Source organism: Rhamphochromis sp. 'chilingali', assembly GCF_963969265.1.
Source record: "Rhamphochromis sp. 'chilingali' genome assembly, chromosome: 11".
Lineage (NCBI taxonomy): Eukaryota > Metazoa > Chordata > Actinopteri > Cichliformes > Cichlidae > Rhamphochromis > Rhamphochromis sp. 'chilingali'.
Genome location: NC_137938.1, coordinates 9803875 through 9815741, shown reverse-complemented (window position 1 = coordinate 9815741; position 11867 = coordinate 9803875). Strand labels below are relative to the sequence as shown.

The 11867-nt window shown below is 40.2% G+C and overlaps 1 protein-coding gene across 5 annotated transcripts in view; it reads right to left on the bottom strand.

The window, feature by feature from the left end:
- Nucleotides 1-52: 52 nt before the first annotated feature.
- The window catches only part of col14a1a (collagen, type XIV, alpha 1a), a 169455-nt gene continuing 157640 nt past the window's right edge, over nt 53-11867 (bottom strand). For 4 of the 5 annotated variants that reach the window (XM_080895344.1, XM_080895342.1, XM_080895343.1 and 1 more), the window contains 5 exons: nt 11669-11735; nt 11334-11525; nt 7531-7608; nt 6339-6494; nt 53-1413 (listed from right to left, as the gene is read on the bottom strand). In XM_080895344.1, the coding sequence (XP_080751470.1) occupies nt 1109-1413; nt 6339-6494; nt 7531-7608; nt 11334-11525; nt 11669-11735 (798 nt within the window). In that variant the 3' untranslated portion in view covers nt 53-1108. Of the gene's footprint in view, nt 2558-6338; nt 6495-7530; nt 7609-11333; nt 11526-11668; nt 11736-11867 lie in introns of all 5 variants that reach the window. The other variant, XM_080895345.1, reaches the window with a different exon arrangement.

The window sequence follows — 11867 nt, the reverse complement described above, 5'->3', positions numbered from 1 at the left end:
CCTCTTCTTGTCGAATGTTGTTTTTACAAAAGTGTTGTAAACTCTGGGTTTTTGACCCTTTTGCGCTGTTAAACAAATGACCTAAGCCAATTCTTGTAGTCTCATTACAGATTTATTGGTTATAAAAGCAAACAAAATAGAAAATAAATAAGTCCATATTGTACCAAAGGGTGCGGTAGCGAGACACATTCCTTATTAAAGCTATTCACGGTTGACAGTTAAAATCCAGACCGGGACCAGCTCGTAGCAACACGTCTGCTGCTTGTTTTTCTGACTGCAGTGCAAGAGGGGTTCTTATTGATTTCACAGAGAGGCGAGAGGATTTTCTTCTTCTTTTTTTTTTTTTTTTTTTGTAATAATAACTGACTTCAGGTCTTATTCCAGAAAGAGGTCAGAGTTCAGCCAGTGAGCAAACAGCTTCCACAGTGAGCAGGCCCAAATTTGCATAAGAAATAAAAGGGAACATAATGAACATAACAATGTTCTTTAAATTCACAAAAGCCCCCCGAAATAAAATAAAATCCAGAACAGTAACAAGCGCCAATGTTCAAATTAAAAAGAAATTATCTTTTTTTAAGTGTGCTTCTAAGTGTTCAGGGAAAGGAGTTTGATTGGTCTGGGTTTCATGTCCACTAAGAACACCACTTTTCAACAGTTGGTACAAAAACAAAGACAACCAGAGGAAACATGATTCATCATTATAAAAAAGCAGCCTGCGCAAATGTTACCAGCTGAACTAAAACAACCCAGTTAGTTACAACCAAAACAAGAGGCGCGGGTTCCACTTCCATGCAGCTCCACACAAAAGTTGCTAAATCGGCTGTGAGATGGGAAGGAACAAGTCTTACCTTGACATTATCAAATGGGCGTTGCTAAACATAGATCAGGCACTTTTCGGACCTCCCTTTTACAGAGATATGGTACAAGAGTCCACAGAGCTATTTACAATGTTTCACCTGATGGGGGTGGGGCTGGGGGATCCCACCGGGGACACGGGAGGGAAGGGACGGAAGTTCTCGCCACAGTTTCAGGTGTTTTATATGCATGTCTCAGCTCTTTGCGTTTTGTGGGAACATCTTTATCTTGAGGACTTTAATTCGTCTTTCATCTAAAGTCCTCCATCCTCGCTCTCCTCCATTACGTCGACATCCCGCAAAAACCTCCCGGCGATGCCCGGTGACCTCAGCTCCACGTCTTCGGAGTAGGTGGGGCTGAAGTGGTAACCGTAGTTGATGTGTGCCAGCTGAGAAGGCTGTTGAGGGTAGTACTGAGGGGGATAACCACGATAATAGGGGTCCTGCTCCTCCTCCTCCTCACCCCCTCCTCGGTTGTTGTAGGCCTCTGCAGCAGGGTGGTGTGGCTGATTGTAGGGAGGACTGTAGGGCTGGTAGGCGCCATGAGGCAAAGCTTGAACTGGGGTGGTGGGAATATTTAGGATCAGTGAAGAGTGTTTCTGCATCAGCACAGCAAACACAAAGCCAGTATTACAGGAGAGCGTGGAGCGAGGTTAAGGCCAACACAAGAGTACGGTATAAAAGAAGCACAGTGGGAAAGTGAGGCATGCACAGATTCAGAAATAGCTTCACAGCAAGTTAAAATCATTTCAACCAGTCAACAATTCTTACTTCTTTGATGGTGAAATGACTTCTCTGCAGAAGCAGATTCAGGACCCGGGACAGAGTCCAAAAGATTGGGTTAATAAGGAAGTAGTTTAATGGAACTGAAGACGGCTCTAATCTCTGCCCCAGTATCGCCCAGATGTGATTATTTTTCCAGGAATGAAAATGATCACATTATATCAGGCGTAAAAACTGAGATTTTCTGTCCATCTTGCAGAAACTGAGATGCACTAATAGCTGGGATGTTCAGTAATGAAAGCAGCCAGTCAACATCAAAGCAATCCATCACTATTTAGCTGATTTGTCTGGCTTTTGAAAGATGAGATTAGCTTTTATGAGATCTGAGTTTAAAGCAGGGTGAAGCAAAGGCTGCGGCAGCAAAGCTTTGCATTCACGAGTATCTGTCGACAGGTGGTCCTGTTGACGACGAGCGGGGGCTGTTTTTTGTGGAAAAGTGAGTCAAATTGCTCGTATTTTTCCTTCGACACGGGAAAATAACTAGTTTAATGAAGCAGTTCTTATCAAAATACTTTACTCACGGGTGCATGAAGTCTGAAAATCTGGTGTGGTTGTGTACAAACCTGCACCGAACGACGGCGTAACGATTTCTAAAATGAGAAAACCAGCTTGCTTTTAAACTGATGTGCCTTTAAAAAAACCCTAAAGAAAAAAAAAATCTTAGAAATAGCTAAAAAAACAAAACAAAAGGTCTCCAGAGAAGAAAAATGTGATAATCGCTGCTGCAGGGACTGCAGTTTCAAAAGTGTCAGGACTTATCCATCCCAGGAAATATGGCAGCCTTTAGGGAATAACAGGAGTTTCTTCAGTATTTAGTCTTTTCTTTTTAAAAGAGGACGCAGGAGGAGGTGAGCACAGGTGGAGGAGAGGAGCATGGTTCAAGAATGCTCCTCAGTAGTCATTCCTATAATCCTGTTGAACTTCAGAACGAGAGATGCAGGGAGGAGAGAAGAGGGAGGAGAGAGAAGGAAAAAAAGAACCAGAGAGAAGATGTTACTTCATATCAGAAAGAAAACCCAGTGAACCAAAAGAGTTAAACCTCATAAACGACACCGACTGTGCTTCCTCAGCTGCTTCGATGTGGCTTTTGAGGTGGAAAAAATATTAGTGTTGTAATCTATGTTTCTTCTTAGGAGAAACAAAAAGCACAAACTGAGAAATTAGTTCAAATAAACACTGTGACATTTTTATAAAGTGTTTGGAGAATGTTTAGAAAATGTGTCAGATCTTTATTTTACCTTTCTGGATGTTAGAAAGTGCAAATAAAGATTTCTAACACGGAAAACAGATGACAAGGAAAACACGCCTTATGAGTCACCCTGACTGAGATCTTAGGAAGACATCTGTTGCAGTTAAATACAACACATTCAAAAATGTACATTCAGGCAAATTCAGAAAAAATAGCTCTAAAGGAATGAGACCTATGAAGCTTGTGCCAGTTTTTCTGATGCATCACCATTTATATCTACATAAAACATATTTTTCTTACAAGATCAATATAAACAAACAGTTTAAACTGATCTTGAGCATAACATATAGTGTGAAACACTTCACATTGCTCTGTCTAAAAGTAACAACATCCTGTCTTTCACCATCTTAAAGGGCCCATAAACCAATGTGCATTTTCTAAAGGCTATGCACCAGATTATTTTGGCAAACAGCACCCCAGTGAAGTGTGTATGTTTGAAGACAGCTGGACTGCCTTTTGTACCATCTTAATGTTTAGCTAAGCAGCTTTTGGTTTAGTTGTAGGCAAAAAAGTATTGGGCCACACCTCTTAATGACTTGCCAAAGGTGTAGGAAATCAAGAACCTAACCATGCAATCTTCCTTTACAAACATTCGTGAAAGCTTGGGTCGTTCTGAAGAGCTCACTGGATTTGAGCGTGGAACTGTGCTGCAGTAAGTTTCTTCCCATCAGCTTCAAGTGCGATTATTGCAAATTGCAAGGGTTTATCAATCATAGCAACTCAGCCACATAGTTACAGATCACGTAAAGTCACACAGTGAGGTCATCAAATGCCAGTGTGTAAAAGTCTCAGACGCTCTGCTGACTCAATATCTTTGGAGACTTTGAAAAACCTCCCTTTGAATTAACATCAGCACAGAAAGTGTGCACTGTGAGTTTACATGGCCGAGCAGCTCCTGTAGGCGTAACGTGAAGGTGGCCCGGTACTTTTATCCAAATAGTGTATTTTACAAGATTTTAACAACTTAGGAATGTGGGAAAAGGACTTTAATCACCCTTGTTTGGGATAAGATCAATTAGGCCAAACTAAAGTTAATAATTTACATATATCCTTTGATGTAATATTTTATACTTTTTCCATATATTTAGATTGGTAATGGCTGACATTTGATGGTTAAAAACCTCATATATCATCTTGAAGCCGTGACACTGATCCTTGTGTAATGCACTAACTGAGCCATGATATGTTAACTACACTATTCAGGTTGACAAATACAAATGTAGGAATAAATTCTACTTGTCACAAAGACACAGTTTGAGGCCGCATTTTATTTGCTTTAAAAAAAAAAAAAAACAACTTATTTTAAGTGGTCAGGGAGGCTGTGTTTAATCTGTGCACATTTGGGACTAGCACTGAGGATTCTCGCAAGTCATAAAGTACAAAAAGACACCATTCAGACTGGAATCCATCACTATAAAATAAATCTGGTTTGATGGATGAAGTAATGTCTCATCTATCAGCTACTTTTAGACGATGATACATCATCAGGGCAACTTGTCAGAGTCTGTTAGACGTGTAACGTCCAAGCTGAGATGGCCCAAGACCCTATAAAGCCCTGCAATGGCCTCATCGGTATGAATATTCAATGTCGTCAAAGACGTGTGTGCAACTGCATATTTTATTTGATCTAAATACAGATGAATAGCTTTGGCCTTCTAACGTCTTAATCCATCGGTGTGGACATGAATGTATAAACTTCACAGTGGAACAGCCATAAAAGTCGGGTAGCTCTCAAATTCTCCGAACACTTTTACAAGAACAATAACTGTGCCAGAAACAGCTGTCACTGTGAAAACAATATTTGAGTGTTTTACACATATAAAAGATGCTTTATAAGGGCGTATAAAGACCAAACAGGCCTGGTTTTGTTTAAGCTGCTTAGAGCAGCAAGTTAGCAAACATAAAAATAAACCAAATTGCTCAGAATAAAAGTAATATCGCTCGAATACAGAAGGACAAATCAGGGCAAGTCTGGATAAACAGCAGTGAAGAATGTTTTGGTAAGGTCTGGATATTTCATGTTTTGACTCTGGTCACAAAAATATTCCAGTCAAGATGTTATTTCGATTCCTGGTGGCAGCTCCTCACCTACTGTGCACACTTTTTATGAATGTGCTTTTGTATTCATTTGTCTGCAGCACACGTTCTGCTCTGTTATGCCCCCCATATGAAGCTATTAAAAACACATAACTAAACCTAAAGAGAAATCAGTTGATCCTTTTGTGTGGATAAGACAACATTGTAGTTGGATTCTTGCTGATAATTTGAACCTAAAATCTAATGTGGAATTTTAGCTTTTCCATACTGGGGGAAAATTAGGGCAACTGCACCGATGCTTTTGTTTCCTGCACCTCTCTTTCTTTTTCATTGCCTTGATTTGATAAAGAGTTATTACAGAAAAGCAAAGCACACACAAATATGTGGATCACCTCGTTCTCTGTTTTTGTAATGCAGCTTTGTTCCAACCAGTCATTAAATATCTGAGAGTGGCATCTCAATGATGGGGACTGAATTTGCTGCTTTAAAACAGCTGACAGGTTACGACAGCTAATGATTACACTGAAAACAGGAATACTGAATGTAAATTGAGGTTCATCAAAGTGACATTTTTCATTTGTGCAATAACAATTATTTTGGGAATTATGAATTACTTTTTTACACCTCTTTAAAATAGCCTTAAAAACAAGTACAGCATAGTAACACTCCCTGTAGAAACCTGTATGTACTACTACTTCCACGTGGGAACCAGTATTGCCAATGTAACTGCAATCGTGAGTCATAATTTTAAGTTATACTTTGTTAATTGCATTCATCATATTTTCAAAGAAAATCAGCCTAACTGACAATTACTAAATATATCAGTTAAGCATTTTTGTATTTACGATTTTCACCAGAATTTAGCTGAAAAACAAATCATGAGTAACAAGATGTTGGATATTGGGATTACTTCCGCTCCTTTTGAAGTCTGCAGGAAAACGTCTTTCTGACATGACTTCTTTCCTGATGATTTTATAGGTTCTTTGCTGATGTTGAATAAAATGTGAAGTCTGCTTTGTAAATCTTGGTCATACTATGATTCAATATTGAGGATTATCTGTCAATCACACATCAGTAGCCAGTGAGTGTGCGGTCAGATCTATCCCTCCTCATCACGTCTGCTTTTTTGTAACTAAGAAATAAATGTGTGACATCACGGTAGCAACATGCATCTTTCATTCTGTTTATAACTGTGATACAACTGCAATCTCATGTTACCTTAGTAAGAACTCAACTACATATGTTTTGTGTGTCTGAAAAAACCAAAACATTTGGCCGATATGTTGGCTTTTTAAATTGACAAATATTGGTATCAGTCCTAAAAATCCAATATTGGTCAGGTTTTATGTACCTCTGCCAAATCCTACACCCTTTATTTAAAATGGTACCAATGCATGAAGTTGAATGATATTTACCTCCCACGTTGTATCCCAAACAGGAGTTTGCATCACAGTATCCAGGCTGACCAGCTGGTCCTGTGGTCCCTGGATTCCCGGGCCTCCCCGGTGTCCCTGGGTTACCAGGTCGACCAGGTGGGCCCTGGCTACCTGTCTGTCCTTCACCTGGCAAACCTTAAGATTAAGGAAAGTGTTCTGGTTAAAAAAACAACAAAAACTCCCAAAATCCAAGTGTTTGTTTGACATTTAGTAAAACGATTCTCAGCAGATGATGCTGGGTGTGAAGGAATAAAGGGAAAACCACACAATTAACAATGGCAGCCTGTGTACAACCTGTCACTGTACCATCACCTCTTCAATGGCTTTTAAATCCTGTCTCCTCTATTAGCTGGAAAAACATGATCTGAAGGCAGCAAGTGTTTGTTTGTCACTTGTGGATAAGAAAGGTGATGGTGAATGTCATGAGGGCAGGAGCAGGAATAACACAGTTCTTCGCTCACGCTGAGCCAGAGGCATCTGTTTTCTGTTTTCACAGGAGAAACTGCCCCACCAGGACTCACTTCAGCAGTCAGCAGAAATATGAAATCAATATTTGGATGGGAGTTTCTTTTGCCAGGGGCTAAAATTATCATCCCACAAATATTTCAGAAAAGTACAATGGACTGAGCCCCCCCGTCCCCACACCTCCCCTCAGCACCCTCATCTTAGAAGAGACTTCCTTTTTCAAAATCTGAAGTTTGGGCTTCCTTTTTTTTTAGTTATCTGATCACAGCAAAGTTTTGTCAGCTTGTTCTAGAAGTATTGATCGCAGTAAACAGAAAATCCCAGCACTGACATATTTTCATAACACGAGCCTCAAATTCCACAAAGCGTACCGGGAAATCAATACAGAGAATTATATTCATGGTCCAAAATGCCTGCTTGCTTTCCTCAGACAGCGATTCAACAGAGAGTAAAGTAAATCCAAAGCAGATTAAGTCTCTGTGCCATTTAATTCCATTGTTTCAATATTTGAAGCCGCTGTGGTTTATTCAGTGGAAACACAGTGAATATCTCCCATACGGTAGCTCCAGCTGAAAACACCAATAAGAAATGTTCAGGAGCAGAAAGATGCCAAATGATCAGATTTAGAAGCAGCTACAGCGCCTTGATGTGTAGCTTGGAGAACGCTGGAGAGAGAGTGTTGAGTATTCCCGGGCTCGTCTCTTACCAGGAGATCCGGGTGGTCCTCGAGGCCCCTGAGTCCCAACCCCTGGAGTCCCCCTTTCTCCCTTCTCTCCTGGCAGACCTGGAAACCAACAAAGAGATGCACATTTAAACATAAATTCACATCTTACATCTGTCCTCTTGGGTGTCTGCACAGATTAAGGGTTTATAAGCTTTATATGCAGGAGGGAAGGCACAGGTGGAGTAAATGGTGAACCTGATGGTGAACCAACATGTTTCTCAAAGGGCAGGTAAACATCCTAATACTTTTTTACCGGTTTGCTGTAACATATTACAATTACAATTATATAATGGACAGGGACATAATGTTTGGACTCTCAGCTTTTATTTGAGGGTATCCACGTTCAAATTGGATGAAGGGTTTAGGAATTTCAGCTCCTTAACAAGTTCCAACCTCTTTGTAAAGGGACTAAAAGTAATTGACTCAAAGCCTCTTTCATGGGCAGGTGTGGGCAATTCCTTTGTTATGTCATCAGTTAGGCAGATGAAAGGCCTGGAGTTGATTGGAGGTGTGGTGCTTGCATTTGGAAGATTTTGCTGTGAACAGACAACATGCAGTCAAAGGAGGTCTCCATGCAGGTAAAAAAATGAGCTGCGAAAATAGAAAAGAAAACATCAGAGAAATTGCCACAATAGTACGAATGGCAAAATTTACAGTTTGGTACATCCCGAGAAGGAAAGAAAGTTCTGGTGAACTGAGCAAGCAAAGAGACCTAGACGTCCATGGAAGATAAGAGTGGTGGATGTTCGCAGAATCTTTTTCATGTTTAAGAGAAACCCCTTCACAACAGCCAACCAAGCGAACAACACTCTACAGGAGGTAGGAGTATCGATATCCAAGTCTACCATAAAGAGAAGACTGCATGAAAGTAAATACAGAGGGTTCACTGCAAGGTGTAAGTCACTCATAAATCTCAGCAAAAAAAAAGGGTAGATTGGACTTAAAAAAAAAAAAGCTGGCAGAGTTGTGGAAAAATATTGTTGTACAGATGAAACCAAGATCAGCCTCCACCAGAATGATGGAAAGAAAAAAGTATGTTGAAGGTGTGGAACAGCTCATGATCCAAAGCATACCACATCATCTGTACAACATGGCAGAGGCAGTGTGATGGCTTGAACGTGCACGGCTGCCAGTGGTACTTGGAAACCCGTGTTTACTGATAATGTGGCACAGGTGTTCAGATACATACTGTCTTAAGCCAGTTGAGTATGCATTTCACTTGCTGAAGACTAAACTTCGGACAGAAAGGCTCACAAACAAACAGCAACTGAAAGCCACTGTAGTAAAGGCCTGGCAGAGCATCGAGGAGGAAACCCGGCATCTGGTGATGTCCATGAGTTCAAGACTTCAGGCTGCTATTGCCAGCAAAGGGTTTTCACCCAAGTATTAGAAACAAACATTTTATTTACAGTTATTTAATTTGTCCAATTACTTCTGAGCCGCTGAAACGAAGGGATTGTGTTTAAAAAATGATTTAGCTCATCTCATTTTTATGCAATCTTTTTGTTCAGCCTGCTGAATCAAAGCTGAACATCTGAAAGACTTCAACTGCATCTGAGTTATTTAATTTATTATTAATATTATTATTTATTTGTCTGTTATATTTAAGATCCATATTTTTTATTTATTCCTGATTAAAAATGCCAAATAAAAACATTTTTATGAGTTTTTAATGCACTTTATCTGCATTTTAATTGTCTTCATGCCTTTTGGCAAATGAACCAGATTATTGATGTTCAAACAGGTTCATTTGTTTTTGAAGTCTAATGATGGCCAATCTCTTTGAGCCTTACTTACAATATCAAATACAAATTCAACAGTGAATTAATGTCATATATGTCTGCTCAATTTTTCATGAAATAACAAAGGAAAGGGCCTCTCCAGGCCATGAATCCGCTCCTCACTCAGCTGTCCAATTACTTTAGATTGTCTAAAAATGAGGTACAGTGTATAAAAAAACATTCCAAATAATAAATCCCATCTTGGTTGTTTGGCTTAGAATCCACCACGGTGGAGCCAAAAATACAAAAATGCAAATTATTAGCCTAACTGTAGTTTCAAGCATTCATTTGTTGTAGTCGTCCTTCCAAAATGTCCCAAACCTAAAGGTGTCTACAGACTGTAACATGAGTTCATTGCACCTTCACAAGTGTTAAGTTTGAACACTATTACCAAACAATGTATAATATGGCACAACCTCTTACTTTTGTTTGTTTGTTCGGATGAGTAGGTCTTACATTTACTGTCTCTATCAGTAGTTAAGCTTCTGAGTAATTGTCCAATACTTGCTCTTCCAACGTTGTATTATATGAATATTTTCATAGAAAATTTGCTAAATGAATTATGCCTCTGTGATCAGCCCAATAAAATGTATGATAAACCCAACGTCTGCTCTGCGCAGCTGTTCGAATGACCTAATGGAATATTTTTGTACACTCTAATATTAAAGAACCACATAAAACTAATGTGCAGATTTTCTGCCGTGCTGCTTTTACGACCGCCTTAATCAATCGCATCAATAAAAAGGAAGTAAGCACCACGAGGCTGGAAAACATTTGACATTACCTCAAATAAAAATGCGTTTTCTACTACGGTGGCTTCATTATGACTGTAACTTGATGATTGCAACTCCATTGTCTCACTGTCTGTCAATTTTACTGAAAATATTCTAATGTTGAGCCTGATTCTGGTAGCCCTGCGCTCACCATCTGTTCATAAGAAAGCCATACATCTTAGAATGGATGCTTACTCTGGTTTCAGTTCTATAAAACAGTAAATTAGTGTGTTTGTAGTAGACCAGTGGCTACAGATCATAAATGTCATTAGGGAGACTCAAAGACCTGAACCTTGACACTTCCTGACACAAGTTCAAGTGCTCTGAGCTTTCCAAAGCCTTCTCCGTGTGAGTGTGTGGGTGTGGGTGTGTGTGTGTGTGTGTGTGTGTGCGCAGGCTCATTCAGCATGTGGTTCTTCAGTGTGGGTTGCGTGTTTTCGTGATGAGAATGGAGCCTCATAAAGGCTGTTTCTCCTCTGAGGGCTCGTGGCAGGGGAATGACCTCATGGATATTAGAGTTACTGTCTTCTGGCCTGGACTGAACCTCACAGGAGCGCTGATGCTGACTGTGAGTTTGTCTGGAACCTACACAGACCACAAAATACAGCAAACAAGCAGGCGGGATTGAGAATTTCTTGCTTTTTTCCCCTCCCCGAATCCTTTCTTTTTCTCACTGATAATTAGTGACATGGAAAAACATGGAAGCTCAATGTGTTGAGCTTTTGGGGGTTTAAAGCAACTTTTCAAAATTCAGCATTTGTAATGTATAATTCACAGAGATGACGGGTTTCTGTCTGGACACTGACAATGTACAGCTGAAATAATGAGCACAGCAGAACCAGACAGGTTCATCTGATGGTACTCATAGTCAGAAAATTGGTACTTATTTTACTCAGAGTGCAACTCACACTAGGGGCTCTACTTTTCTCACTGCAGTTTTTATTTCATGTGTATCTCGCAGCTAATATTCCTATTATCTGTCTTAAAGACGTTAAATTACTTCAAAGGCTTGTGACTGTATTTTTCTTTATGTCTTGCTAAATATTACACACAAACACATGCCTAATAAATACTCAAGTTTCTGTCTTTTTGATGCTGTTAAATGTGGGATGTTGACTCCTCAGCCATAGCAGTGATAAGGGGAAAAAATGACCGATGTGTGCCTGTTGACATGAGCTGTCAAATGTCAACAAACTCGGATTTTAACCATGAGCACAGCTTTATGTCTCACCCCTCTCGCCTGGTTGCCCGTTCTGGCCGTTAGTACCGGGAAAGCCTGGCCTCCCGGCTGGACCTTGCTCTCCCTGAGGACCAGGGGTGCCTCTCCTACCCGGCTCTCCTGGTGGTCCAGGCACTGTTCGGACTGACACCGCTGGCTGCATGGGGATCTGGTTCAGGAAGGAGTTGTAACGCGACAAGTGGCCTGAAATAGATGGTGGAGATTGAATGATTTGAAAACACCCAGATTTAACTTTTGACATTCATGTATGTTTTGTTATTTAAAAAAAATAATCAGAAGTAATGAAGCATGCTCGTGTTAATCTGTAAAAAATCGAGATTACTCACTCTGGATGAGCTGTTCACACACTTGACGTGCAATAGCTCGCACAGTCGCCTGGGACTGCACATCACCCTGGAAGAACAAACACAGAGCTCGTAGGATCTGACTTTACACAACCACACAGACATAAACTGCCAGACCAGACGTTGATAAAGTGGTGGGCGGGTGTTTTTTTATGGGTGTTTAATGAGTGTACTCCACCTT